The sequence below is a fragment of the Eretmochelys imbricata genome, chromosome 14 (assembly GCF_965152235.1).
Source record: "Eretmochelys imbricata isolate rEreImb1 chromosome 14, rEreImb1.hap1, whole genome shotgun sequence".
Lineage (NCBI taxonomy): Eukaryota > Metazoa > Chordata > Testudines > Cheloniidae > Eretmochelys > Eretmochelys imbricata.
This window is the reverse complement of record NC_135585.1, coordinates 9,346,510-9,374,291: the sequence shown is the minus strand read 5'-3', so window position 1 is coordinate 9,374,291 and position 27,782 is coordinate 9,346,510. Positions and strand designations below refer to the sequence as shown.

The 27,782-nt window shown below is 37.6% G+C and overlaps 1 protein-coding gene across 2 annotated transcripts; it reads left to right on the top strand.

Moving 5' to 3' along the window:
* Positions 1 to 9: 9 nt before the first annotated feature.
* ATAD5 (ATPase family AAA domain containing 5) lies at positions 10 to 27,551 on the top strand. Of its 2 annotated transcripts, XM_077834489.1 has the most exons (23): positions 10 to 248; positions 2,195 to 4,011; positions 4,801 to 4,888; positions 6,594 to 6,758; positions 7,542 to 7,686; positions 8,265 to 8,349; positions 10,628 to 10,809; positions 11,704 to 11,861; positions 12,172 to 12,325; positions 12,566 to 12,868; positions 13,936 to 14,032; positions 16,951 to 17,036; positions 17,250 to 17,395; positions 17,497 to 17,647; positions 18,068 to 18,238; positions 19,569 to 19,687; positions 20,520 to 20,613; positions 20,919 to 20,983; positions 21,879 to 22,059; positions 23,177 to 23,355; positions 23,708 to 24,540; positions 26,195 to 26,362; positions 26,565 to 27,551. In XM_077834489.1, the coding sequence occupies exons 1-23, from the start codon at positions 183 to 185 to the stop codon at positions 26,641 to 26,643; spliced, it is 5,532 nt and encodes a 1,843-aa protein (XP_077690615.1). In that variant the 5' UTR covers positions 10 to 182; the 3' UTR covers positions 26,644 to 27,551. The 2 variants fall into 2 exon arrangements, with proteins under 2 accessions (XP_077690615.1, XP_077690616.1); XM_077834490.1 differs by lacking the exon at positions 12,566 to 12,868.
* The last annotated feature ends 231 nt before the right edge of the window (positions 27,552 to 27,782 follow it).

Here is a 27,782-nt window from a genome sequence, read left to right as displayed (position 1 = left end):
CCCCCCGTCGCGCCGGGCTCTGCGAACCTGTCCCGCGCGCGCTTTTTTGCCTGGGTTCTTCCGTCGCGCGTTAATTCCTGTCAGGCGGCTTCGGCCGAGCCGGGCGCTCTTGCCCCATGGCTCTGGGCCAGGGGTCTCCCTGGGACTGAGGGATCCTGCTTCTCCCCCTGCCGCGGGGGGGGATGGTGGGGAGAGTGACCATGGCCGCGGAGGCTACTTCTGCCCCGGGGAAGGACAGTGACGCCCCGGTGAGACACCCGCCCCACGGCGCGCTGTGCCGTAGGAACTGGAGGACTCGGGAGCCGGGGCCCGGCTGGGGAAGGCGGGTGATTTGGGGTGGGGGTCATGGCGCCTGCGGGGACTCCGGGGCAGGGTTCTGGCGTTGAAATGCGGGGGAGGGCTCTGGGGGCGGGAGTCCTGGTCCCACTGTTGTGGTGCTGTGAGGTGAGTCTTCTAGGTCAGGGGCTGTGGGGCCTTGTCCTGGGGCACGAGCAAGGAGTTGGGGTGCAGCGAGGTGAGGGACATGTTACTGGGGGGGTGTTTGGAGGGCTGATGGGGGTAATGTGGTGGGACAACTCAGTGATGTGATGAGGCAGGGACGGTCTTGCTGTACAGCACCTAGCGCAACAGGGCCGTGACTGGGGCTCCTAGGCACACCAATAAGACTAATAATGTTAATAAAGTGATGGTTTGGTATTGCCGTCTGAAAAGGTTCAGGGGCTCTGATGTGGTGCTGTGGAACAGCTTCACAATGTGGCATTGTGGGTTTCCCGTGGTATGGTATTGCAGTTTACAGATGTCCTGGTTCTGTGGGATGTATGTTTCATGCTGGTGCTGCATCAGTAGTTACTGTGGGGGTTGTTGTTGGTTGTTTGTTTGTTTGTTTTTTTTTACTGTGTGTTAAACATCTCCAAATGCTGAATATTATTGAGCTAAGACATGAAGACTCAACATGAAAATGTTGTCCTGTTGCATCCCACCAACCCAGCAGCCCAGTGGTAAATGTCAAATAACAATTGTTACCTTGAATTTATACGTCTCTAATACTACCAAAGTTATGGTTAAGTTTTTTCATTGATAATGTTTGTGGATTCCCTGAAGGCTTAAGGAGTCCACTCAATTTATCTCCTACAACAAAAAGTATAGCAAAGTGTAGTGTGTTGTTGATATTTAAGGCCTCGTCTACCCACAATATTTTTATTGATTTTAATTGTTTTGGTTATGAGTGTGGTTGATTTTTACTGAAATAGATAATTTGTACACCCTACTATAGAAACAGTTATACTGGTATAAAGATGGTTCCTTATTTTAGTATAGCTTATTACCATAAAATTAGGGGAATAATTTGTACTGGTTTAAGGACCTTTATACTAGTACATCTGCATCCACTCTAAGGGGTTGTATCACGTTAATTATACTGGTTTCCAACCAGTGTAAAGCAGTACAAGAACTGAGTGTAGACCATCCCTTTCTATCAAATTCACAGGCAAATGCAAGAAGCATAATTAATTTATTACAAAATAATGACATTTGTACATTGTGAAGTTGGTTCAGTAATAGTATGACAAATAAGTGGTACTACTTATATGTTGGAGAAAGAAGTAACATTATTTTCTATTTATTGAAAAAAATTAGAATGCTTAATTTCTTTTCCTTGAGACATATTTTAATATTAATATTTGCATTTCAATAGTGCCTTTAGGCCCCAATCAATATCAGGTTTGACAAGGTGCTGTACAAAGGTGCACTTTGGTCACTGCCCTGAAAAACTTAGTCATAGATCATTTTTCTTGAAGATAGGCTTCCTTAACTAAGGTAGTCCAGGATCCTTTCAGAGCTGTTTTAGGCCCTGATCATGCAATTAACTTCCTGCAGGCAGACCTCTGTGCAGAGTCTCACTAAAGTCCTTGTGGCTGTGCAGGGGTCTACCCTGCCGAGTGAATTTCAAGTGAGCTTCCCTACCCAAGTTGCTGGATAGTTTTATCTAAAGTTGAAACATCTGTTGGAAAGAGTGTAGTAATGTTGAAATGCACCAACATATGAGCTTTCCTTAGAGAAAAACTTGCATTTTTCTTTTATCCTGTTAAATAGTTTGGCAATGTACTGTTCAGTGTTACCACCTTACATACCTCATTAGTCTAAGTAACTATTACTCATTGTTAAAACTAACGTTGATTTTTTTTCTTTCTTATAGCCATGCAAGAAGCGAAGAGAGGAAGATCCCCCTATAAAAACAATTACAAAATATTTTTCACCATTAGCAAGAACAGTGGATAAAGTGTCACCACCAAAATCTAACAACATATTGGATTATTTTAAAAAGACTTCTACAAATGAGAAGACCACTTTACTCATTGGAGTTGGAGAGAATAAAATAAACCAATCTTACCAGCTGTGTGTTGATGATGGCAAAGATTGTAAATCACCTTTGAGACCTTCTTCAAAATCTTTTTCAAAGCTGAAAAGGAGAGGGAAGAGAGTTAATTTAAATAGCAAATTAGGAGATATTAAAACACCTGAGAATCAATGTGTGATAGAAATTAATAGCAATGACAGTACAGACATGATGAAACCAAAGGAAGAATGTTTAAATACAAGTTTTATTGCTAACAGTGCTTCTGCTTTACTTGCCCAAAAATGTGTAGAAGAATTAGCAGCAGATAATCAGCAAAGCAAAAACTCTTCAAACACTGTCACCTACAGAAAAGATGCTAAAAAAACTGGATCGGAACTAAATATATCAAAAAATTACCTAAAGAAATCAAGGAAGAGAAAGCACAAAGATGATACTGATTTGTCTGAAAATTCCTCCTCTGAAAACCAGCTGAATGAAAAGGAACTCAAAGATAAAAAACAAATCACATCTTCTAAAATAATTGAAAGTAAGAGTACTGTAAGTAATTCAAGCCTTGAAGTTAATGTGGATAAGACATCACAGTTAAATGATAGTACAGTCACAGTGTCATTTGAGGACTTTTTGAAAAGTCAAGGAGAAAATAAAGTGGATCAAATTCCAGAAACCAGAATGCCAACACTAAACAATTTTATTATAGCAAGTGAAACAGACAAAAGTGGTAGTACCAGTGACCCTGAAAATGGCGAGGAGTCTCAGCAACTACCTCTTAGGACAGTAACTGTCCTTGCACAGATTCATCCCATTCCCCCAAAATCTCCCTCTCTGCTAAAGGAGCAGAAGGTTTCTAGGAAAATAGCTTCTATCTTTTTGAAGCAAAAAGGGTATGAAATAGAAAGAGAAAGCAATCCATCTGTTTTAGAGATTGAACAGACTGAACAAATGACTCAGAAAAGAAAATCTAATGTAGTTATAGAGGAGGAAGAATTGGAGTTAGCTGTACTAGAAGCTGTAGGTCCTGAGGCTATGAAGCCAAAATGTACTGTAGAAGAAAGACATCAGTTTATGAAAGCTTTTAGACAACCAACATCTGATACAGTAAAAAGTGGAGTTAAAAAAATACCTGGAAAACTTAAGGAAGTCAGTGAAAAGCCTTCAAAACAAAATGAGGGAATGGAAGAAAGTGAAGCAGCCTCAAATACAAGACATGAAAGTGAAATGCCAAAGGATTATATTGACCAGCATTCACATTGTAGTACCAAAAAAAGTAGTACTACTAAGGAGAGAACTAATATGCTTAAAAAGAAAGGAAAGAAGGTTTTGGAGACTAAAGAAACAAATGTTCTGAATAGTAGTGGAAATAACGAAAATACTGGGGCTAATGCTCATATTAAGGAAAAAACCTTAGATGATATAAGAATCTTATCACATCCGAAACAGAATGAATTAAGGAGGAGCCTAAGGCAAAAGAAAATTGAAAGCTTCAAAAACATTACACCTGAAAAAGCTAGGATTAGTAATACTGTTTCTGAAAATGCACTAGGTGATAGTCCCCTATATGCTTCCACACCAAAATCAAGCAATAGATCCTTGAGGAAAAGTAACATGTATAAGGCTGAGGTGATTACAGTGCCCTTTGATGCAAAGAGCCCAATAAGGTAAAAGTTTGCATTTTTAGAATATCTGGTATATTTTGCCATGGTAAATAATTTTTATCTACTAGAATGGTTGCTTATTTATATAAATTTCAGCATTAAAGGTGGGATATAGATAGTAAGTGGATTGAGAAGCATTCCTAGGTTTCCTACAGACTAGTGGGCTGGTTGAATAGCAACATGGAAGAACTGAACTTTTGACTGGTCTTAGAACTGGTAGAGCCCTATGCTGCAGTTGCTGTATATACCTGGAACTTTGCAGCATCAGGTCCTTAGTCCAAGACTGGAGATTCATTTCTTCCATAGATGAAAGAATATTGTTACATTCTGGAGCATGTTTGCAGTTTTGGCATATGGGAAGATGTTGTAACTTCTGCTAATCTGTTGAAAAGCGGATCACAATAGGTGAGTAGAAAATGGTGTGCAAGATTAAGTATCCTCAGACAGCTAAGAATTCCCTCCTACATTTCCCAAGTCAAAATTCTGATTTTTTTTTTCTGGGTTTCGTTTTTAAATCAGTGGAATGGGATAGGGAAGCAAAAGTTCGTATTCTGTGTCTGAAAGCGTTAAGAATAAATGAACTACAGTAACTTGACACACAGAAATAGTCTCTCTCTGACATGAATGTTAATGTCATTTGGGTTTATGCCTGTACTCAAAGGAAAAATACATTTAGCTCCTTTATTCATTAGGATTTTTGCCTCTGACAGCAGTCAGTCTTAAATTCCAATGACTGTGGAGACTGAGGCCTCCTTTAAAAAAAATTAATTTCATGATTTTTTCCTTGTTTAGAATGAGGTTTACTCGAATAAATGCATCTAAAAAATCTGACAAAGCTGAAGCAATGGAAAATGAAGAATTTACTCCAAGAAATATAAAGGTAGCTTAAATAATCAAGTCTGTTATGTGTTTGTTTGAGAAGTCACTTGTAGAACATTAAAGTAAATAAGAGTAGCACCTTCTTGTTCCCAATTGTGTAAAGTTAATAAACAAAAACTTGAAAAATCCATTCACCTCAGGTGCAATGGTAAATGAGGGGACCTACATCTTGAATTATTACAGAACTTAAGGTAAAATTTTAAAAATAAAACATATTTGGAAGATGAGTGTAATCAGATGCAATGTCTGTCTGCAGGAAGATGGATCCAGTGGCATAAGCTTTACCAAGGTACATCTGAGTGAAATGGGACTTCTGTTTTACTGCTGTTACTCAGGAAATGTGGAAAGCAGTAAAACTGTGAACAATCATGTCAAGTTCCTGCTGTAGCTTGGGAAAGTCATAAGTAGCAACTGAGACATCCACTGGAATTCTTAATTAGAGAAAAAGACCAAAATACTGAAGGCTGTGGGGAGGAGGGAAGGGTAGAGTTGTTGATATCTCTTCTTGACAGACATCACTGAGGAGGCTGTGCAGGGATATCAAGAGCCAGAAAGCTCCTTCTCTAGCTGCTCTGAGGAAGGGAGTGAAGCTTCAGTTATAAGGCATCTTCTGACCAGAGGCTGATACAAAATAGAGTCTCCGATCAGGGCCCAGGTACAGCCCCCTGGCAAAAAACTCAGCATCTCATTCCAAATAAGCAAGGTTGGGCTTTTTGTCACCAACCAGACCTCGCTGGTGGAGCCTCCCGGCTTCATTCATCTCTACTTCTGGCTCATAGGTTTACGCCTCCAGCATGGGTGGGCTGAATTTGGTTTCAAGTGGACAGATAACCAGTATACAGTTGTGATGATGATGCAGTACCCTTAGTCTTGAACATGTTTCAGTAGGTGTGAAGCTGCTTTCAACAATGTACCTGAGAAATCTTTATCAGAATGATATTGTAGTACAGTTATATGGCAGAAACAAGCCACCTTAGACTTGGCAGTGCCTGGCATTCTAGGTGGTATTTTCAGCAGCAGGTGCAAAGATTATTCACAGAGACCCAAGTGCCTCCAGAACTGGGTTGATCATATTGGGGGCAGTACAAGAAAGCTTAAATTATTATTGCCTGTGCCCAAGAAAGCTTAAATTATTATTGCCTGTGCTCTAGTTGTTTGTTTCATGGATAAATTACAAAATCTCTTTGTATGGCTGTCAGTTAGGCGCCTTTCATAGGCGGTAAATTATTTAATTCAATGTTTATATCTTGTCTGCTGCTGCTCCACACTTAATTGTCTGTCTATCAGTAATCCCTTCCCTTCTGCGTGATAACTTGTGTGGAGTCTTTGTGAAAGCAGTAGCCAGTGATAGCAATAGACTTGTAAGCGTTATGGTCCTCATGATGATCGCAGGTTTAGCCAATATTCTCTATTTTGGGGAACAACCTGTGGCCTGTGTCATACAGAAGGTCAAATTAGATTATCGCAATGGCCCCTTCTGGCCTGGGTATCGGAGTCTCCTGATAATGTGCTTGCGTAAGATGGCACCAAATAAGATTTCCCTTAAGGAAAAACAGTGATTCCCATAATCATTTTATTTCCTTGTAAATTGTATGCAGCATGATCTTTAAGAATGATGTAATTTATGTAGACTGATTTTTAATTAAATGTAGAATACATGGCTATAAATGGTCAGACGTTATTGTTATTTTGCACTTTGTTGATAGATGAGCTATACTTCTAAAAATATATCTAAAGCGAAACAATTGATTGAAAAAGCAAAGGCCATACAACATAATAAATCAAAGGCTAATGAAGACACCCCAACACCTGTAAGACGCTCGTCTCGACAGCAAGCTCTTGCTGAAAAGAAAAAATTCCAAGAAAATGAAGTAAGTTTGCAAATTTTGAGTAGTATAGAATCCGTATTGCTTTTAAAGTTTAGATATTCTCATTTAAGCAATAATTTAGTTTTAATGTCTTACCCTATGTACATATTTCTGCTGTGGGATATGTGAAGTGAATGCTGATGATGTGGTAGCATAGTTTTGGTTTTACACTATTAACTGGTATGAGCTGGGTCTGAAGATTAAGGGATCATTCCTGCAACCACATGGGCTGTGGAATCAGACTCTTAACAGGTATTGGACATAGCTTACTATAGTGTTCTCATTGAGGTTTTTACTTTGAGTAAAAAATGTCAATTTTTTTAATCAGGAAACCGGTCATTTTAACCAGAAGACGCAGGATCTTGGTTTCTTTAATATCCCTAGTAGTTACAACCAAAAGGGATGGGGCATGCCAGAAATATATGACCTATAAGCGTGACTGTTCCTAAACAGAATGACGTCTCATGGGCAATCTTTGAAAAAAGTTCTAAAATCACACCAACTTTCACAATATTCCTTTTTGTAGGAAAAAAGCTCACTCGTGTACTTGCTTCCTGAGCTGATTTTTTTCCCCCTAAAACTTAGTCTATATACCCCTTTGTAGGAAATACAAGTAGAACTATTACATAGAGCAATTTTTGAGCTTTGCAACAGTGTCTAATTTATCAGCTCCAGCAATACCTATCACGAATTGGTAGGGTTCACAATTGGAAACAGTAAAAGGAACAATTTGGGGGAGGAGGTTGTATTTCATTTTTTATCAATTTCTTTTTGTTTCCTGTCCAGGATTCAGTGATAATTTTAGACTCAAGCCCAAGTATTACCACTGCTTCTACACAGAGTGTGGAGAAAAAGCAAAAGAAACTTCGAAGTTTAAATGATGTATTAGGGAAAAAATCTAGAAATATGAAGGTTACTAAGAGCTCGCACGGTAATTGGATTTAAATAAACACATTTAATTTTTATTTCAATGTATAAAGTGCCAATCTTGAACACCAAGACCTCCTTTGACTTCTGATTTGTGTGCTACACTAATATATAATTAACAACAAAGAAACTGTGTATGAGTCCTCTTGACAGTGTGCTTTAAATAGAATAGAACAATTTTGGAAATCTCTAATTTAAAGAAACTAAAATTATTTCTGGTACTCCACCATTCCTCTTTGTCGTCCTGCTAATTTATGTGGTTTTATAATCATACTTTTATACACTTGTACTGAAGGAGAAGCTGACTGTGCACAGATTACTGTCTGACTCGCAAGGTAAAAGTGAAACTAGAGAAAAATATTTTACAGTGCTAAGTAAAATATTTTTAGACAGAAGTTTTTAAGTTGACAGTGTCTCTAGAGTGAGAAAGCTTTAAGGGAATTAAGTTACCGAATAAGTCTTTCATGAAGAAAAGTATATTAGATTTTAGGAATATACTAAGGAGATGAAATTAGGATGAAAACATAATAGTAGCAATTATTTGGATGTTAGTGCTAATCCAGATCTGCTTTCTTTTTAAAGGAAAAATAAGAGTTCCACCTTCATTCCTGGGCAAAAAAGCTCAAAACATTGCAGATGAACCAATTGTAATTTTTGATGAAAGCAGGTCAGTCCAGTACAAATTGTATGTATGATTTATTATAAATTAATTCTTTCATGGTCGTATTGAAATATCCAGGTTTCTTTGTGAGCCTGTCATGTTACTGCACTTTGATGTGTACTTTAAATATTATGTAAAAATGTTTATTCCGGTGTTTAACCACTCTCACAGTTAGGAAGTTTTTCCTAATGTCCAACCTAAACCACCCTTGCTGCGATTTAAGCCTATTGCTTCTTGTCCTATCCTCAGAGGTTAAGAAGAACAGTTTTTCTCCCTCCTCCTTGTAACAACCTTTTATGTACTTGAAAGCTGTTATCATGTCCCCTCTGTCTTCTCTTTTCCAGACTAAACAAACCCAATTTTTTCAGTTTTCCCTTCCTTTACTCCAGGGTCATTTCTAGACCTTTAATCATTTTTGTTGCTCTTCTCTGGACTTTCTCCAATTTGTCCACATCTTTCCTGAAATGTGGTGCTGAGAACTGGACACAATACTCCAGTGGAGGCCTACTCAGCGCGGAGTAGAGCGGGAGAATTACTTCTCGTGTCTTGCTTACAGTACTCCTGCTAATCCATCCCAGAATGTTTGCTTTTTTTGCAACAGCATTACACTGACTCATATTTAGCTTGTGATTCACTATGACCCGCAGATTCCTTTCCGCAGTACTCCTTCCTAGGCGGTCATTTCCCATTTTGTATGTGTGCAACTGATCATTCCTTCCTAAGTGGAGTACTTTGCATTTGTTCTTATTGAATTTCATCCTATTTACTTCAAACCATTTCTCAAGTTTGTCCAGATCATTTTGAATTTTAATCCTATCTTCCAAAGCACTTGCAACGCCTCCCAGCTTTGTATCGTCCGCAAACTTTATAAGTGTACTCTCTATGCCATTATCTAAGTCATTGATGAAGATCTTGAACGTAACCAGATCCAGAACCGATCACCGCAGGGCCATACTCGTTATGACCTTCCAGCATAACTGTGAATCACTGATAACTACTCTCTGGGAACAATTTTCCAACCAGTTATGCACCCACCTTATAGTAGTTCCATCTAGGTTGTATTTCCCTAGTTTGTTTGAGACTGTCATGCGAGACAGTATCAAAAGCTTTACTAAAGTCAAGATATACCATATTTTCTTAAAATATGCCTTAGAGCTGTGGGAACCAGGAAGTTGAGTGTATATTCCATTTTTAGGTTTGTTACTCTTAGTAAACCTTAGTGCTTAGCAGAGATTGTAATGTGTAAATTGTCTGTGGTACTGTTCAGGGCAGCTATACCTATATTTGCCCTCAATGGTCCAGCAATGGCACCCACTCTCAGGGTTTCGGCTCCCTTGTCCACGTCCTCTTTCTGGAGGAGACACGTATGCCTCTCTCCTGTCCAACAGGGGTATCTCCAGGCTGAACAGTTTCCTGCCTTCAGTGTATTATTCCCAGCGAACGACTGTCTAAGCAGGTTTCTTTTTGCCCTCTTTTCAGAGTAATAACAGTGTAATTGCCCACAGTTACAAGTTACCACACAGTTCTTACTAAGCAAGCATATTTTATTCTTAAGGTAAAAGCACAACAGGGAAAATATATTAAAAACAATAAAGAAACTAAAGACATGCTGATAAGCTTACCAGAGTTCAACCCCTCATAAGGCTCTGGCAGAAGTAGTCCTTCAAATCCCCACCTAGGGTTTTTTTGTTTCATGTTCATCACAGCTTCTACCCAGAACAAGCACCCAGTCTTATGGGGCCTTAGTAGGCCGAAGTCTTTCCAGTCCTTCCCTCAGGGTGGGGCCCACCATGGACCAAAGGTCCTGTCCTTTAGCTGGATCAGAACAAAAGCCTTGAGTCAGTTCATCACCAAGTTATTTATCCGTATGTCCTTTCTTTGTTTGTTGGTCTCTAGAGAATCCACTTTGAACCTTTGAAGAGACCATGGATAGGTAATCAGTTATACAATGGGTCCCCTCTTCAGGGCGAAGCTTCAAAGGTCTGATAATCAGAAGAATTATGTTAACATATCCCCCTTCTCCTAGAGAAGTTATATGCAATTTCACAATAATGCATAAACAATTTCAATTTTAATACAATGGATACCACAGGTATTAAAGTTAATTCAGGATTGCATATCTGTCACAGTCTGGGATGAGTCAAATTGCTGGTAGGGATAAGTAAACTTTATCCATATTAAACACTGTTGTGAACTCTGCATGCTTGGTAGCTTGATTGCTTTTCATTGTTTGACTTATTTCAGTTTCACAACTGTTTCATTGTTTCACTTATTTTATTTAAAGCCAAGATACATCTGAAAATTCTCAAGATGATGAAAAGTTCAAAGCAAAACGTGAATTTTTGATGAGTGGTTTGCCAGAGTCTCTAAAAAGACACATTGCAAAGAAAGCAGCGGTATTAGAAGCATACTCTGTGGCAAGTTGCTGTTTTCAGACGGTCGTCCATGTACAGCAGAAGGATGATCGTAAGTTTTTATTTGTCTGTGAGCCTGTGTAAATTCAAGTAGATCTTTAGGAGAGCTATGTTGAAAATTTAAGATTCAAAGACCAAGCTTTTTAGTATAACTACGATGGAATAATTGGCAGCTCCTACTTTTTTTTTGTGTGTGTTGCAGTAACAAAACTAAGTAAGTTTATTGGCATAAAAAATAGTCTTGTCAAATACAAATTTTAAAACAGAGCTCAGATACTTCAGTAGTATGGAACATATAAATTCCTAAGTAGACAAATAGCATGTTTAAAAGTTATAATACATAATAAAATAGGACTTGAAAAAGCTACTTATTTAGAGAGTAAAAATCTTGCTTTTGGCCAGGTGGGAAATGGAAGCAGCTGATTCTTTTCTGAAAGGAAACAGGATAAGAAAAAACAGAGCAGTCCAGGTGCTGCTACTTCTAACATTGAAAGAAGCTTGGAGAAAAGGGACCCCTGGGCTGCTTGCTTTTTCCATAAGAGATGAGGGATTGTGCTGTTATGCTTTCTTTAAGAGGATGAGAGAGAGGGACCAAAGTAGTTGGAGCAGTAGCTGTTGTCTTGAAGAGGAAGGAGTATGACTGAATTTCTCCTGGAGGGGATCGGACTGGGGGAGTGACAACCTTGCAAAGAACTAAAGGAGCCCAGAATGTATTAAGAGGGGTGGGGAGAGCCCAGGATCACTAGGTGGGAGGAGGAAGTATATGGGAGGGTATCCAGAATTGTTTAGCTGGTGGGAACGTGAAGTTGATAGGGATGTGAAGATGTTGCAATGTAAATTAAATAGGCTTGTTTTAGAGGGTATAGCAGTTACTTCTCACTTGTCCTTAATCCATGAACTCAGCCTCCTAGACCTTTTTCTTAACCATGTTTCAATTCTTACATAGGTTGTGTGGTGTGGAGGTTGACATCACCGTCCTGTCCTCTTCTAACCAAGCTAAGAGAACTAAACATTGAAGTAACTGATGTCACAAAACTCCCTATTTCACTTGGTGAATTCTCAGTTATAAATTCAAAACCTAGTGGCAACAATTCTTCAATTGTGGTTTGTATTTTTATCTTTTATTGCAAAAATAACTAAGGGTCAATCAAAGTGGCTTACATTTTCAGGGCTTTTGTTCTTTTACAAAATCCGGTGGCCTTAATTAAGGCATCTGCCCATGATTAATTTATTTAACTCAAAGTTGGTTAATGTAGCTTGCTCCTTCCTTTATAGCATGTCAAAGGGTATGTAGTCATTGTGCTTAACAAACTAGTTAAACAATTCTGCTATAATAGTGAATTTTTTTATGTAGGTTTATTTGGTCAATGCTTTGGGGTATTTTGAATTGCTTTTTATTTTATATTTATTGCAGTTGTCTGGACAGAGATCAGCTTTTCCCAAAATAATAAGGAAGTATTTGTTGGAAGAGATCAGATCTTCTAACTCACAGTTTCCTGTGAGAAAAGTTTTTTACCAGTTTCTGAAAAAGCAAACTGAAAATGTACTTTTCAAAAATAAAAAACAAGGTTAGTAATGTATATAACTAAAACCACTGATGACCTAGAAACAAGTAAATTTCAGGACAATTTAAATGTTTTTAAAAATATATAAATAGAAACATGATCTGAATAAAACTACAGTAATCTTATTTTGGGTCATTGTGATTTTAAAGTATTTCTAAAATTTTAGGAAACAGTGAGAAATGTACTGTCAGTACATTTTGAAGTTTTGAAATGATGTAATGCATTTTATTCTTTGTTGATTAGTATGCATAAAGGACCATGAAACTATAAATTCTGAACTAGATCAAATAAGTTCTGAAAATCAGAAAGAAACCAAGAGGAAAAGAAAAAAAACGGAAGAACACAAATCAAAAAGAAGAAAACAAATTGATAATGTAGAGACTGAATTAAAATCCAAAACTCGCAAGAGCATAGTTACCCAAGTATCCTGCATAAAGCAAGCAGACACAGAAAAAGTAACACACATGGAAACAAATAAACCCCAGGAATCTGATGTTAAAACAACAGAAGACAGTGAACTTGGATCAAAATTAAACCCTGTCTCTGGTAACTTTTTATATTTGCTACTTAAATTCTTAGAAAATGCTCCCATATTAAGTGAATGGACCTAGTTGAGGCTCATGGAATCCCCACAGTGTGCTGCAGAGCACAGTTCCAAATGGTCTCTTCAGCAGATCCACAGAGGAGGAATGGAGGAGAGTTGGGAATGTTGTCAAATGGATAAGCCACTCTGGAGATAATGGCTTAACCCCAGAATGGAGTGATTAAATCAAGGCAGTATAAATCATGATTTAAAGTACTTGCTTTAGGTAGTGTTGGTTGCAAATGTAGCAGAGTCTATTTGCTTATCAATTTTGTGTTAATTTGTGCTGTTCCCACAGCAAGGATGTTAATGAGCTCCTAGATTTGTCTTTTTCATTGTATATAAGTATTTTAAATGTGAAACTTTTTTTTTGTAGGAAAAAATCTTTCAGTAAAACCTGAAATTCTGTTGACAACTAGGAAACTAGTCAAAGAAGCAATATCTCCACTGTAGAAATTTAAGACTATATGAAATGGGAAGAAAGTAAAGAACTAGTAACATGCAGATAAAATAGCTGATTTTAAATTTAAAAAATCCTGTTAAATACTGATTTTTTTATAACTATTTTCATCCTGCTTAACCCGTGTGTGTGTGTTAGGCCCAATAAAGGGGTAGCTGGGTGAAATTTAATGGTCTGATATGGATGTCCTTTCTGGTCTTAAACTTTATGAATCTATGCATGGAGTCTGTCATGAACTTGGATGTGTTTGTGTGCATGATCGTCCAACAGGGTGAATTCCGTTATTTCTTTGCTTTTACCCCCCAACTTTCATATAGTCCCCTGCACACAGCCCACTTATACAGGCTGTGTGCAACGACCAGCATTTGGCTTTAAGCACTTGTTGTGAAGTGTCTTGGCTCTTTTTTTTTGTTGTGTGAGATGGTCCATTTTCCCCCTTCTTGTTCTCTTAATTCCGGTGTTCCTGCAAAAAGTCTGCTATAAAACTATCATAAAATTGAACTCAACTTGCTTAGTTTTTCTAGATGCAGAAATGTTTTTAATGGACAATTTCTATTTTCTTCACTATAGGTGGTGAAAAGGAAGATGTGCTCTGGACAGAAAAATATCAACCTCAGAACTCCAGTGAACTTATAGGGAACTCAACAGAAATAAAAAAGTTACACAGGTCAGATATGAGAAAATGTATTCTATTGTAAACATATAATTGATTTTAATGAGAGTTTTTGAGACTGTCCCACATGGCATTCTCATAAGCAAGCCAGGGAATTGTGGTTTATACTAAATTACTACAAGGTGGATGCAATACTGGTTGAAAGACCATACTCAGAATAGTTATCAGTGGCTCACTGTAAGACTGGGAGGATGTCCCACAAGGGTCTGTCCTGGATCCAGTATGATTCCACTCCGTAATGCAAACCATTAATGAAACTATTGAAAGTATGCTTATGAAATTTGCAGATGACATCAAGGTTGGACAGGTTGCAAGCACTTTGGAGTACATAATTAGAATTCAAAATAGCCTTAACAAATTGGAGAATTGGTCTGGAATCAACATGATTAAATTCAGTAAAGACAAGCAAAGTGCTACACCTGAGGTGAAAAAGTCCAAATGCACACCCACAGATTGGGGAATACCTAGATAGGCAGTAATAAGGCTGAAAAGGATCTGGGTGGTTGAGTGGTTCACAAATTGAATGAGTCCAGGTCTACATTATAGACCTATGTCGGGTGCGAAAAATCCACATGCCTGAGCAACGTAGTTATATTAACCTAACCCCCTTGTGTAGACAGCACTATGTTGACGGGAGAGCTTTTCCCATCAACATGGCTACCACTTCTCAGGGAGGTGAAGTAACTATGCCAACAGAAGCAGCTCTCCTGTTGGCATAGTAGTGTCTTCACTAAAGCTGCGCAGCTGCACCGCTGTAACACTGTACATGAAAACAAACCCTGAGTCATCAATGGTGATGCAGTTGCAAAAAAGGCTAATATAGTTCTTTTGTGTATTAACATGTGTTGTATGTAAGACATGGTAGGTTATTGTCCTTCTCTACTCAACATTGGTGAGGCCTCAGCTAGAGTACTGTGTCCAGTTTCAGGCACCACTTAAGATGTGGATAATTTAGAGCAGTGGTGGACAACCTGCAGGCCGCGCCACTTCCCACAGCTCCCATTGGCGGGAACGGTGAACTGCGGCCACTGGGAGCTCCGGGCGGCCATGCCTGCGGACAGTCAATGTAAACAAACTGTCTCACGCCCCGCCAGTGGATTACCCTGTTGGGCTGCAGGTTGCCCACCACTGATTTAGAGGAAGTCCAGAGGAGAGCAATAAAAATGATAAAAGGTTTAGAAAACCTGGCCTATAAGGAAAGGTTAAAAAAAATGGGCATGTTTAGTCTTGAGGAAAGATGACTGAGGGGAGATCTGATAAGTCAAATATGTTAAGGGCTGTTATAAAGTATATGAGGATCAATTGTTCTCCATGTCCACTGAATGTAGGACAAGAAGTAATTGGCTTAGTCTGCAGCAAGGGAGATTTTAGGTTAAATATTAGGAAAAAGATTCTAACTGTAAGGATAGTTAAGCACTGGAATAGGCTTCCAATGGAGGTTGTAGAATCCACGTTGTTGAAGATTTTTTAAAACAAGTTAGACAAACACCTGTGAGGGATGGTCTAGGTATACTTGGTCCTGCTTCAGTGCAGGGGGCTGGACTAAATGACCTCCTGAGGCCCCTTCCAGTCTTACATTTCTATGGTTCTGTTGTCTTAACAAAATAATTCTGAACATCACAATACTGGGGTCTTTTTTAAGGTCTGCAACGTTTGGTATTATGTTGCAATAAGATTTTTGCAATACTGTGGAAACAAGTTTAATGCCAATTGATATAAAATGATCTGCTATCCCGAAGTTTTTATGGTAGCGTGTTGGAGTCTCAATCAGGATTGGGGCCTTCTGGCACTAAAGCACAATAGACACTGAATTTCTACATTTGATTCTGGGATGGAGTGAAATGTTTCCAGTGTTCAGGCTTGCTAGTATTTCAGTAAACTTGATTTTGTCAGACTGATAGCAGTGGGGACTGAAATCTTTTATTTATACACAATGGGCATAACATGTGCAATAGGAGCCAGAGCTCTCCCATGGTTTCTTACACATATGCCTCAACCTGATAGATATATTATAAAATGGAGAGTATTTGCAGGATGGAGGATGGTTTAGTCCTCATGATCATCCAATCCTTTTTGCTCTTCTTTTGAGACTGCCTAGATGGGTGCTAGTTATTGTGGTGGCTCTTCTGATAAGGACACCTAATTTTTTGGTTGCATCTATCAATGCAGTTTCCCAGCACTTGTCCCCTAATGATGAAACTGCCACCATAATTCATGTCTCAGACACCATCAAATAGTTGTTTTATGGTAATGATTTTTGTCACAACCATTTGTGCTATATTAGAACTTTTCATTTATGATGCAAATGAAAGGCTCTGCCATTTAAACAAATGGTAACTAATTGCAGTCCAGGTTGGTGGTGACTGCGACTAAAAGATGTTATCTGACCGGTGTTTTGGGCATCTATAGTAAACTGAATTGATCATCATACTCCTGGATAAGTGTCCCTGACTCAACACCACTATGACCACAAAGATTGCTGCTAAAGAGAACATACTTTTAAAATGCATGTTTAATATTTAGACCATCCTCTGTAATCATGGCAGTTTCAGTTTTAGTAATAGCATCAATTGTGCCTTAACAGTAAAATGGAATGTTTCTGGGGAATAAATAATTCAGATTGTGAACTCAACAGAACCCTAACAAAGACCTACATTGAATGTTTTACTAAAAACATTTACTTTAGAATAATAAACTACTAATCGATCTGTTTGATCGGTCTCACTATTCTCTGTGGTTTATTTCAAATTCTTCTTGGGGGGGAAAAAAATGAATACAATTGTTTCTACAATTGGCTAGGATAAATGGAGAGTGGAGAAGGAATCCTTGAAGAGTTCTGAGCTATTCCATCTGAACTTGGGTCAGTTTATTGAGTAATATTTAATATATCTGTTCTTGGTTTTTTTCTGTAGTTGGCTGAAAGAATGGAAAAAAAGAGCTGATTGGGAAGAAAAAAGAAATCAGAAGAGTGAGAAAGATGACACTGAGAGTCAGCAAGGTGCTGGAATCTTTTCCACATTTTGCAAAATATTGACTTTAAAAGACATACAATCTTTGTTTGAAAAATATTTTAAATTATTGGGTTTTTTTTTAAATATGGAAAGTATTCTATGTTCGCATTGTCTTATTTCCCTCTGATGTGAAATGGCTAGACTTGATAATCGTTAAAATGATTATTAAATTGTTTCCTTTGGTTGAAATAATTGTGTAGATTCTATGGACAGCATGGATTTTAAAGATGACAAATCTGAGAGTGAGGAAGAGAATACTCTCTGCAATACTGTGCTGATTACTGGCCCATCAGGGGTGGGAAAGACTGCTGCAGTGTATGCTTGTGCTCAGGAACTTGGTTTTAAGGTTTGTTTGTAGTCTGCTTTTCTAATTTGTACCTAGCATTTAAAAAGTTATTTTTATACTAAAGGGTATCTGAATTCCCTTTTCATAAATTATTCTTGCAGATATTTGAAGTTAATGCCTCTTGCCAGCGAAGTGGTAGACAGATCCTATCTCAGCTAAAGGAGGCTACTCAGTCTCATCAAGTGGACAAACAAGGTGTAAATGCACATAAACCTTGCTTCTTTAACAGCTGTAGCAGCACTAAGTCCCCGAGTAAGTGGCATTTATCTTACTTTTCCTTTTCCTTCATCTGAAGGAAGCTAAAAGACATTCATATAAAAAGTGGTAAACTCAGTTTTGTCAGACTCTGAATGTTTTTGCTTTATTGTTTCAGGCAAAAAAAAACAAACCACTCTATTTACTGAATTACACTGTTTTTACAGTGACTTTTAATTTGATTATCCCCAATAATTATTTCTGTGTTGTAGAATAGTGCTACAGCACTTGTATGGGAGGTTAACCATAGGTGAATTAACAAAAACAAGGAGAAAAGTAACTCTGCATACTGCTGCTTACGTTAGACTGTCTTGTACTACATACAAAACAGCTGAACTAAGCCCAGTTCTTAGTTTACCTGAGAAGTGTTTGAGAATATATTTTACGTTGAAGGCTAATGTAAACCTTGTCTTTCAGAAAAAATAAATTCTCCCAGGAAAGCTATTTCACCAAGAAAACCTCCACTTTCACCCAAAGAAACAGGATTAAAACGAAGTTTACCCCCTAAAACATTAGCAAATTATTTCAAAATAACTTCTAAGCCTGAGAGTAATGAAGAAATAGTAAAACCTCAAGCAAAAAACAAAGGTAGGTATTACTGCTTATAATGGGGTTATTCTGTTTGAGGTTGGAAAAATTGTTAGATTTTAAGAGATGCTGTAGTTCAAAAGGAATTATTTGGGGGAAGTTGTCTGGCCTTTGTTGTACAGGAGGACCACAATGGTCCCTTCTTTCCTTGGAATTGATGAATCATACTGTGCAAACAACTTCAGAGATAATGTAATACAAGAGAGCATGATAAGTAAATGTGTATTTATACCTTAAACCAGTGGTGGGCAACCTGCGACCCGCGCCACTTCTCACAGCTCCCATTGGCTGGGAACGGTGAACCATGGCCATTGGGAGCTGCAGGCGGCCGTACCTGCAGACAGTCAAAGTAACAAACTGTTTCGCGGCCTGCCAGCAGATTACCCTGACAGGCTGCGTGCAGCCCGCAGGTTGGCCACCACTGTTTTAAACTGTTTGTAGGCATTCTAACATCCCAAATATAGGCTAGCATGTATAGAAATGGATTACATGAAATATTGAAGAATAATCAGCTATGACACAGACTAGACAAAGCATTAGAATATACATTATTATTTGTATTATAGTAGTTCCTAGAGGCCCCATCCAAAATTGGGGCCCCTTTCTTAGGTGCTGTATGAACACATAATAGGAAAGAGTCCTTTCCATGGAAAGGCCCAGTTACTGCAAACACTGAGGGCATGGCTACACTGAGAGTTTACAGTGGCACAGCTGCACCGATGCAGCTGCACTGCTGTAAGCTCTCTAATGTAGCCGCTCTAAGTTGACAGGGGAGAGCTCTCCCGTTGGCTTAATTACTTCAGCCCCTATGAGCAGCAGAAGCTATGTTGGAAGAAGAAGCTCTCCCACAGACATAGCATTGTCCACACTGGAGCTTCTGTCAGTGTAATTTATGACACTCGGGGGTGATTTATATATGTGCTTTACAACATGAGTAGCCTCATTGACTTCAAGGAGACTATTCACTTGTGGAAAGTTAAAGTGTTTGTTTGTCTTTGCAGGACTGGGCTTATGTAGTCTGATAAAGAATAGGAGAAAGAAAGCATTACAGCAGCCAACAATCCTGCATGATGGATTAGATATCCTAATGAGTTTCTCCTATCTAATTTTTATTCTTAAATGCTGGGCAGTCAGCATTTCCCAAATAGTCAGTAATCCCCAGGAAACTATGCAGATCATTGTCCTCTAGAGACATCAGTGTTTGAATATTTATGTTGATGCAGTTGTTTTCACTTCATACATACAGGGCATTGCTAGGGAACTAATGCATTGTACAGTTGCCTATTAAACTGCTTGAATCATCTTTTAACTTTACTCTGTCTATATGCAGCAAATACTCAGAATTCATCGAAAGAAAAAGTGGATATTCAAACTAAGTCAACAAACAAGGAAGTGGGAGGAGAGGAACCCAACAAAAAAAATGCAACATCTCTTATACTCTTTGAAGAGGTAAAACTTAAATATGTCACTGATGTGAAAAATTAATAGTTCAGTCATATTTATTTAAGTATAAGGATTATTATCAACCTTTAAACTAATTCAGCTAGAGGTCATTTCACCCATATAGGTATTTCTGAACCAGACTTGCAAAAACTATTCCAGATGAAAAATCTACTCATTTTGTACCATGATGATTAAGAGTGAAGAAACCTACTTATATATTTTATCCACCCATGAAAAAGTTACTCAGAGTATGCAAATTGACAAACAAAATTTTGCAAGGCTATTCTAAACTACATTTATTTAATTCTGTCAAAGCTATTAGATTCTTATTTAGAACTGCATAAATGCAATATGTAATGTTTGTTTTTTTAAATTATCCAAGTACCAAATAATGTTTAAAGCATTTCTAAGCAGGCATTAAAAGATTTTTTTTTTCTCTTTTTCATACTTTAACATAAATAGCTGAATCGCTTTTATGATGCTTCCTTCACACCTGCTTCTCCCTCTCCCCCAAATAAAAATGCATTTTGCTTTAGAATAAGTGTGGGAAACTACAGGCCAAAATGTAATTTAGAGAAAATTAGTGCTGTTTTGCCCTTAACCATAACATCACTACTACAATGCTATAAAATATTGCAAAACTTGAACATATAAGACTTCGTCCTAAAAGTTTTAGGTACGAACTAGTGGGTTTTATTTGTAGCAACTATATTTGTTTTAGGTGAAAATTACATTACTGGTAAAAGCTGGACACTGTAGTTAAAAAATAAACTACATGACTTTCCATAACTATGAAACTATTACTAAACATTTTACACTTTATTTGTACTGTCTGTAGGTTGATATAATATTTGATGAAGATGCTGGGTTTCTAAGTGCAATAAAGACATTCATGGCCACTGCAAAGAGGCCTGTAATTCTTACGACAAATGGTGAGTAATACCCATTTCAGTAATGGGACTTTGCAGATGTAAGGGTCCACCTGGATAAATCTGATTTACAGTATCAGGATCAGAGAGAGTAGGATGCAAATATTAATGCAAAGTTAATGTATCTGGCGTTCTCTATCGAAACAGCAGCTGTGTTTTTATATTTACAAAGGATTATTTTACAAATGGTATATTTGAATATTAAGGAGAGGACACTGCTGTTTTCTTGATGGCTGCTTTAAGAAATAAGGAAAAATAGTTCTGAAGATTAAAATTTCACAAGGTTTAATTTTGTATCTTTTGTGTAGATCCAACTTTTAGTTTAATGTTTGATGGTTCCTTTGAAGAAATCAACTTTAAAACACCCTCTTTGGTAAGTCTTTTTCTTTTGGAATACAGATAATGTTAATATCTTTTAGTTTAGAATTTAATTAGCATAACTGAAAACCTCAAATTTGAGTTTGTAACTTTTAATTTGTAGGTTTAAAAAGTTATATGTAATCTATTATATTTACTGTTCAGTTCTGTAGAAGGATTTATTTTCAGACTAAAGCAAACAATTTCATACAAGATACAGAATATTTTATATCTGTAGAAGTTCCATTTTAAAGACTTGATTTTGCCAAAATTAGCGTCAGTCACTGAAAGCTAAAAGAACCCTATTGCAGGGTATTTATATAAAAGAAACAGCCCAGTATGATGATGATGTATACTGGCAAATAGTTTTAATTAAGGCCAAATGTATATTTAAAAAAAACTATTTTTTTAAAAACTTCAGTAAAAAATTAAAAGCAGACTTGAAGCTAATTTTTTAAAATAAAATATTTTTGTTCTTTTCCCTTCACTTTCCAGTCTTTGGATTTTAAATCTCTAGGCTACCTGATAAGAGTTAAATGAAAGAAAATCCTCTAGGGCAAATGTTGCTCCGTAAATACTACGGATCGTGGGGGCCCTCCATGGTCATGAAAGAGGACACCGTTAGGAGTTGGGGGAACCCATGCAGAAGAATTTACACTCCCATTTGCTGTGAAGTCCAGTATGGTGATGCCTCCCTCTGTGTACATACAGTAGGAATTAGAGTTGGGTTTGGGGATCACCATTCTGGATACCAGCAATTTTAGTCCTCTTCGCTAGAGAGAACACTAGATAGGAGGGAATTTCTTGGTACATTACAGTATACAAAAGTAATTTGCTTCTAGTGTGACTAGCCATGGTCTGGATAATTGTGTTTGTCTTTCAACGGGGTTTTCTCATATGCTTTATTCTAGGTAAACATTGCTAGCTATCTACAAGTGCTCTGTTTGGCTGAGAATCTACGAACGGATTTAAAAGACTTTGCCACTTTGTTAACCACAAATAACTGTGACATCAGACAAAGTGTTCTTTACCTACAATTTTGGGTTAGGAGCGGAGGTGGATGCTTGAAAGAAAAAAGTTTAGCACTTCATGGTAAGTTGATCCAATTTTAAAGAACAGACATAATATAGTAAATTAAGATTCATTCTAAGATGAAGAATCTTTTGCTTTTTATGAAACAGTTCTTAAATACCATTGAATACATGACAATTTTCTGAATACAATCAACAATTTTACTGTAGGCTTTTTTCTCACAGTATATTTAGAATAATTAAGGGACTGGAAGTTTTGACGTCTGCATTTATTGCACTTGTTTATTGCCCTTCACCATTGTGTCTGAGAGTAAGGCTTTTCATGGTTATTACCCCTTCGCATTCTTCTTATGAGTAACAAGAGTGGGCAGAGCAGAGAGCCAACCTAGTTCCCCTCAGCATTGGGAGTTAGGCAGCCATGATTATAGGCACTTCGAGCTGCAGTTAGCCCAACGCAGGAGTGTTGCTTATGCTCTTGGAGATTAAAAGTGCAACTGGAGGAGGAGGGAAGGAAAAAAAGGAGAGGGGATTAGGGGTTGGGGGCATGGATGAGATAACAGACTGGGAGAAGGAGAAAAGGCAAAACCTGGCCCCAAAACGAAGAAGTGAGGATTTTCAGTGGATGAGGAAGACTCTGGGTGTGTCTACAATGCAGTTTAAAAAATCCATGACTGGATGGGCTAAGGGGCTACTTAACTGAAGTGGTAGATGTTTTGGGGCTTGGGCTGCAGCCCGGGCTCTAGGATTTTGAGAGATCGGAGGGTTCTAGCCTGAATGTATACATGTTAATTCAACAGCCCCTTAGCCTGTGTCCAGCAGCCCAAGTCAGGTGGCTCAGGCCAGCCTTTGAGTCTCTAACTACAGTGTAGACATACTGTAAAGGGGGACAGAAGGAGCAGGAGGCAGAGATTGAGTTGATTGCTTACAATGGAGAGGTAGCAAAGGAGGAAGAAGGGAAGGGAGAGATTTGGAAGCGTGAACAAACATGGGTAAGTGGACATTGGTAATTGAAAGTCAGTAATATTCAAAATTACAGTAAGAAGTCAAGATAAGAATAGGATTTATTTTTTAGCATGCAAAAGAATGACCTGAGACAACAAAGGGATAATTTTAAGCTTTGAATTTCTATGCACAACTTGTATTTACTTTATAAGTAAAACCTAATATCTTCTGTGTAGTGAGAGGAGAGGAGCCAGAAGGAACAGATCAAATAACTTGCATGGAAAACACTGGTTCCGAGAATGATCTTCCTCAAACTGAGATGGAGCTTCCAAAATGTGATACTGGCTTCATAGAGACTTTGCTTGGCCTTAAGAACATTTTTTTGCCTTCAGAAGATTTGTTTTCATTTCTTAAGGTATTTTCATGATTAGGTCTGATTGCTAATATTTTGAATGAATTTTATCTGAAACATATGTGGATTTGCTATAGCTCTTTATATGTTCTAATAATTTTCTGTAGCATTTATCGCAAACACAGTTATCATACAAAAATATTTAGCCGCAGTCTTCAAAAGGTCTGCTTCAGGGATTATGTAAAACCCAAATTGGGAAATCCTCAGTAACCCAATAATATACAATCCTTTGGCTGATGACTACTGAGGTGTATGCGAATAGGCAGCTTTGTGTAATAACATAGTGTGGTTCATATTTCATTTATTAAAAACAATTATGGTAATGCATTTTATTATGTTTACATTGTTTTTATAGCATAAAATCACAACAACAGACGAATGGAGTAAACTGATACAGCTGCTCACAGAATTTCAGATGAAGAAAGTGGATTTTATATATAGTAACCTTGAATTTATTCTGCCTTTACCAGTTCATGTTCTTCCAGAGCCAACACAGAATTCTAATCCTTCATTTAAAAGGACTACAGCAAATTCTTCAAATGACATACCTCTTGATAGTAATTACTCTGAAAAAGCTACCCCTGTCAAAAAGCCTAAAAGGATGAAGCACCAGAGAAAGATTGCTTTATTGGATGATAGTGATTTATTTGATACTGAATTGAACTACTCTTCTGAATTTATAACTTTGCCATCAGACATTCCTGAATCATGCTTGGAAGAAAACAAAGATGGATTAAAATTTATGATGAACGAAAAAGAAAAACAATTGAATACTGAAATCCTGGAAAGGAAAAAAAGCTCTGCTCTTGCTTCTCATTGTCTAAATTCACTAACTGAATTTGTGGAGAACATGTCTTTCTTAGATTGCTGCCTAAACACTAATGTAATGAAACCAAAAGAGTTTTGTAAAAATGAAGGGTTTAATTGGACAAATGGCAAGATTAAAAATGGTCTTTCTGATGAGTTTAGCACAGAAAACATTGATTGGTGGAGTTCTCAAAGCTGTAGTGAACTAAAGGCAGTTGTAGAAGCACTCAGTTTTAATAAGTGCTCTGCTAGTATTTCACAAAGCATGGAAGCCTCCTTGAACCCCTGTAAAACACTAGGAAGAGATCAAATTGAGGGAATCACTCTGCATATTTCAAAAGACAGAAATGATGTATACTTTGGTCAATCAGTTGATTTAAGGTAAGACTAAAACCTCACTAACATATGTTGCAATGCAGTACAAATATCACCTGGGGCGGGGACGGATTCACCAACCCTCATCCCACTAATATTTGTACTGTCTCTTGAATGTGGACTTCTGCATAAAAACAAATGGCCCGATAAGGCCTATTGTTAATTTCTGTACACCTCAGAAACCGACAGTGGCCATGTAGTTCTCATTTTTAGGAACATTTTTTCTAATAGTAATTACTTAAGATTTTTTTAAAGTCCTCCATTGTTTTGAATGGTTATAGTACGCTTGATCGTGAGTGGTAGCATTATTCTCGTCTGCTATAAAAATTGAGTATTTGCCTGGAAAAGGCCACACACATTAGAGAATTAAGTGGAATAGGCAAACTGATGCTGCCTGCAAGCCTAATCCTGCAAGCTCTTACGCATGTGAATGACTTCACTCGTGTGAATAGTGTCATGCATGTAATTTGGACTCACTATCTTTTGCAGGATTGGGGCCTGAGAACATTAAAACTAGGTCAAATGTGGATATTTTTGTAGTATGTCTTCTAAAATCAAGAGAAGAAAAACCTTGAATATGGCATTAGAGTAAACTGTCTTTATTAATGTTAACAAGTATTAATATAAAGGTTTGATTTTAGTCTAAAACAGAGTAATCACCTATTATACCAACTTCTGCCACATATGGTAAAGAATACTTAACTAATTACTGTAAAAATAGATACATGGAGAAATCTTCTCGCTGCCATTCCAAATTGTTTAAAACAAGACACTCTGCCTGATTGAGCTCCAATGTAAAAATGTGTTGACATGTATATAGATGGTATCAAAATGACTCAAAGGTCTAAAATGGGCACACGTTGTGACATGAAAAAATTAGTGTGATATAGCGGGAAGCCTGTATTCTAGCTAGCCCCAACACAGGGCTCTTTGCTGCCAAGAACAGGTGTTCTGGAGTGCACCATGGGGGGCGTGTGGGTGTGTGCGCTAAACATATAAATGAGGACCACGCCTAGAAAGACCTCCCTCAAAACTTCTTTTCACAGCTGAACTTGGAGAATCTGTAGAGCAGACAGCTTCTGTCTTGTGGTCCCTCCTCTGGGTGTGGCTTTTTGGGGGGGTCTACACACAGCCTACAAGTCAGATTTTGGTCCTAAGATTCCTGGAGTCATAAGATGATTTAGTACTGTGTAATAGTCATAGTTTGGGGAATTTTTGGATAGTGACCAGACATGCCAAAAATGCAGAAATTGGGCTTGTTTTTGGCATAATTGGCTTGTGAGTTGCTTGTTGGCTAGTTTTTGCTTTTTGCTTGTCTGGCTTGTAGCTTGTTGCTTATTTTTTTGATAGTCTCCTGGCAAGGCCGGGAGAGAGTCAGGGGTGTACAGCGGGCCCACTACAGTCCCAGACTGCATGCCAAGGAGATCTAGTCATAGAGTGTGGGGTTCTTAGGGATTGGCTTGTTTTGGCCTTGGTTTGAAATGGAATTAGCTTGATTTTTGGCTTATTGTCAAAGTCGGGTGCTTATTTACCGCATGAAAGTTGGCAACTGTGATTTTTGTGGAATTTTTTAAATCACTGTTTTTGATCCTCATGGAGTTATATTGGTATTTGTGTTCTTGAACAAGAAACAATAAGGATTCATTCTCCTTCTTTTCAGCATTCACAGAAAAGCACAGAAGAGGCTGGAAATCATCAAAACTGTGTTTTCCACTAGAACTCCTTTAAGCCTGGTTAACAGGCAAGCTAGCATAACTGAATACTTGCCCACCCTCCGCAATATTTGTAGGTCAGAGAAACTTAAAGAACAAGGGAAGACTAAAAGAAGGTAGGTTTAGGTTTACCCTAATCTCTGCTACATTTTAGCATGATAGTGTTTAGTAAACTTTAGAAACATTTATCAAGGAACTTCATCAAATGAATGCATAGACAGTTTGTTTCTTAAATGTGCTGCATTCAAAATCATTGCCTAATTTTTTTAAAATGGACATTATCAATCCTCTTCTGTTCACTCTGATTTCTTTTGACAGGTTCCTGCATTATCTTGAAGGAATTCATCTTGAAATACCCAAAGGAACAGTTTACAGTCTGGCAGCTAACTTCCCTTAAAATATTTTATACCAGTAGTGTCTTGTACAGATTGGTCTATGTGGTACTTTGATTTTACCATATAATTTAGTTTTTATTGTATATTCAAAGAGCCATTTGTATATTAAATCTTTGAGTATTTAACAATGCAAACTGTATATTTCTGTGTGATAGTATTGCTTTCCACAATCCAAATGTGGGTTCTTTTGGTGCTTCTGTCTACTCCAAGTGTGTTCGAAAGCATTTAGTCTATCTGTGCACCTTTTGGGATCACTTTAGAATTCTTTCCTCTGATTGCTGCCCTAAAGGTGCACTTTCCATTAAGGAGAATCAATCCATGTCTTGATCAATCCATGGGTAGCAAGAGGTGCTTGAGTAATGAACCATTGCCATGATTTCCACTCAAAGTCTTTTTCCATGAAAAGACTGCTTCATTGGCATAGGCAGTGGTTTCAGCCTGGATCTTCAGAAGAGTTGCCAAATAACCTGCCTGATGCAAGACTTTTGTAAAAACTGTAAGCCTCTAACTAATCACAATAATAAATTAGGGGAAAAAATGAGTAAAAAATGCTTAACATGAAATAAATTAAAGTACTGTGTCTCATAATGTGCATATTTGTATACCTCAGTTTCATTTTATTCCATGAATTTTGTTTACAGTTGCCAGGCCAGTATGATTATCTTAAATGGGGAGAAAATGTTTACTGTAATCCTAGATGGGGCCCAAATAGATTAGGCAAGATTTTGTAAATAACACTTCTGTATCTGCATTACTTCTGAATTATTTAGTAACATAACTTCTGGTAATCTTGTATATTGTGTTCTGTTTTTTTATATTGTATTTTATATTTGAAAGACTTCAGCCCAGTTACCTGAGGTTAAAATCTGTTTTATATCTGAAAGGAAATAAATTTGTGGGTGAGACCTTGGTACAACTCTTAATATTCTGGCAGTATGAAAGGTAAGATTTAAAATGTGATGATCTAAACCCCCTGCCTTTTATCACCTGAAAGTATTTTTCTAGATGACACCTTTATTTAAATAGCCACTATCACAGCCAATATCACGTTTGTACTGTTGCTCTAAAGACTAACATGTAAGGTTCAATATAGGGACACACAATTTCACATCAATTAATCAGACGTTCCTATAACTTTTGA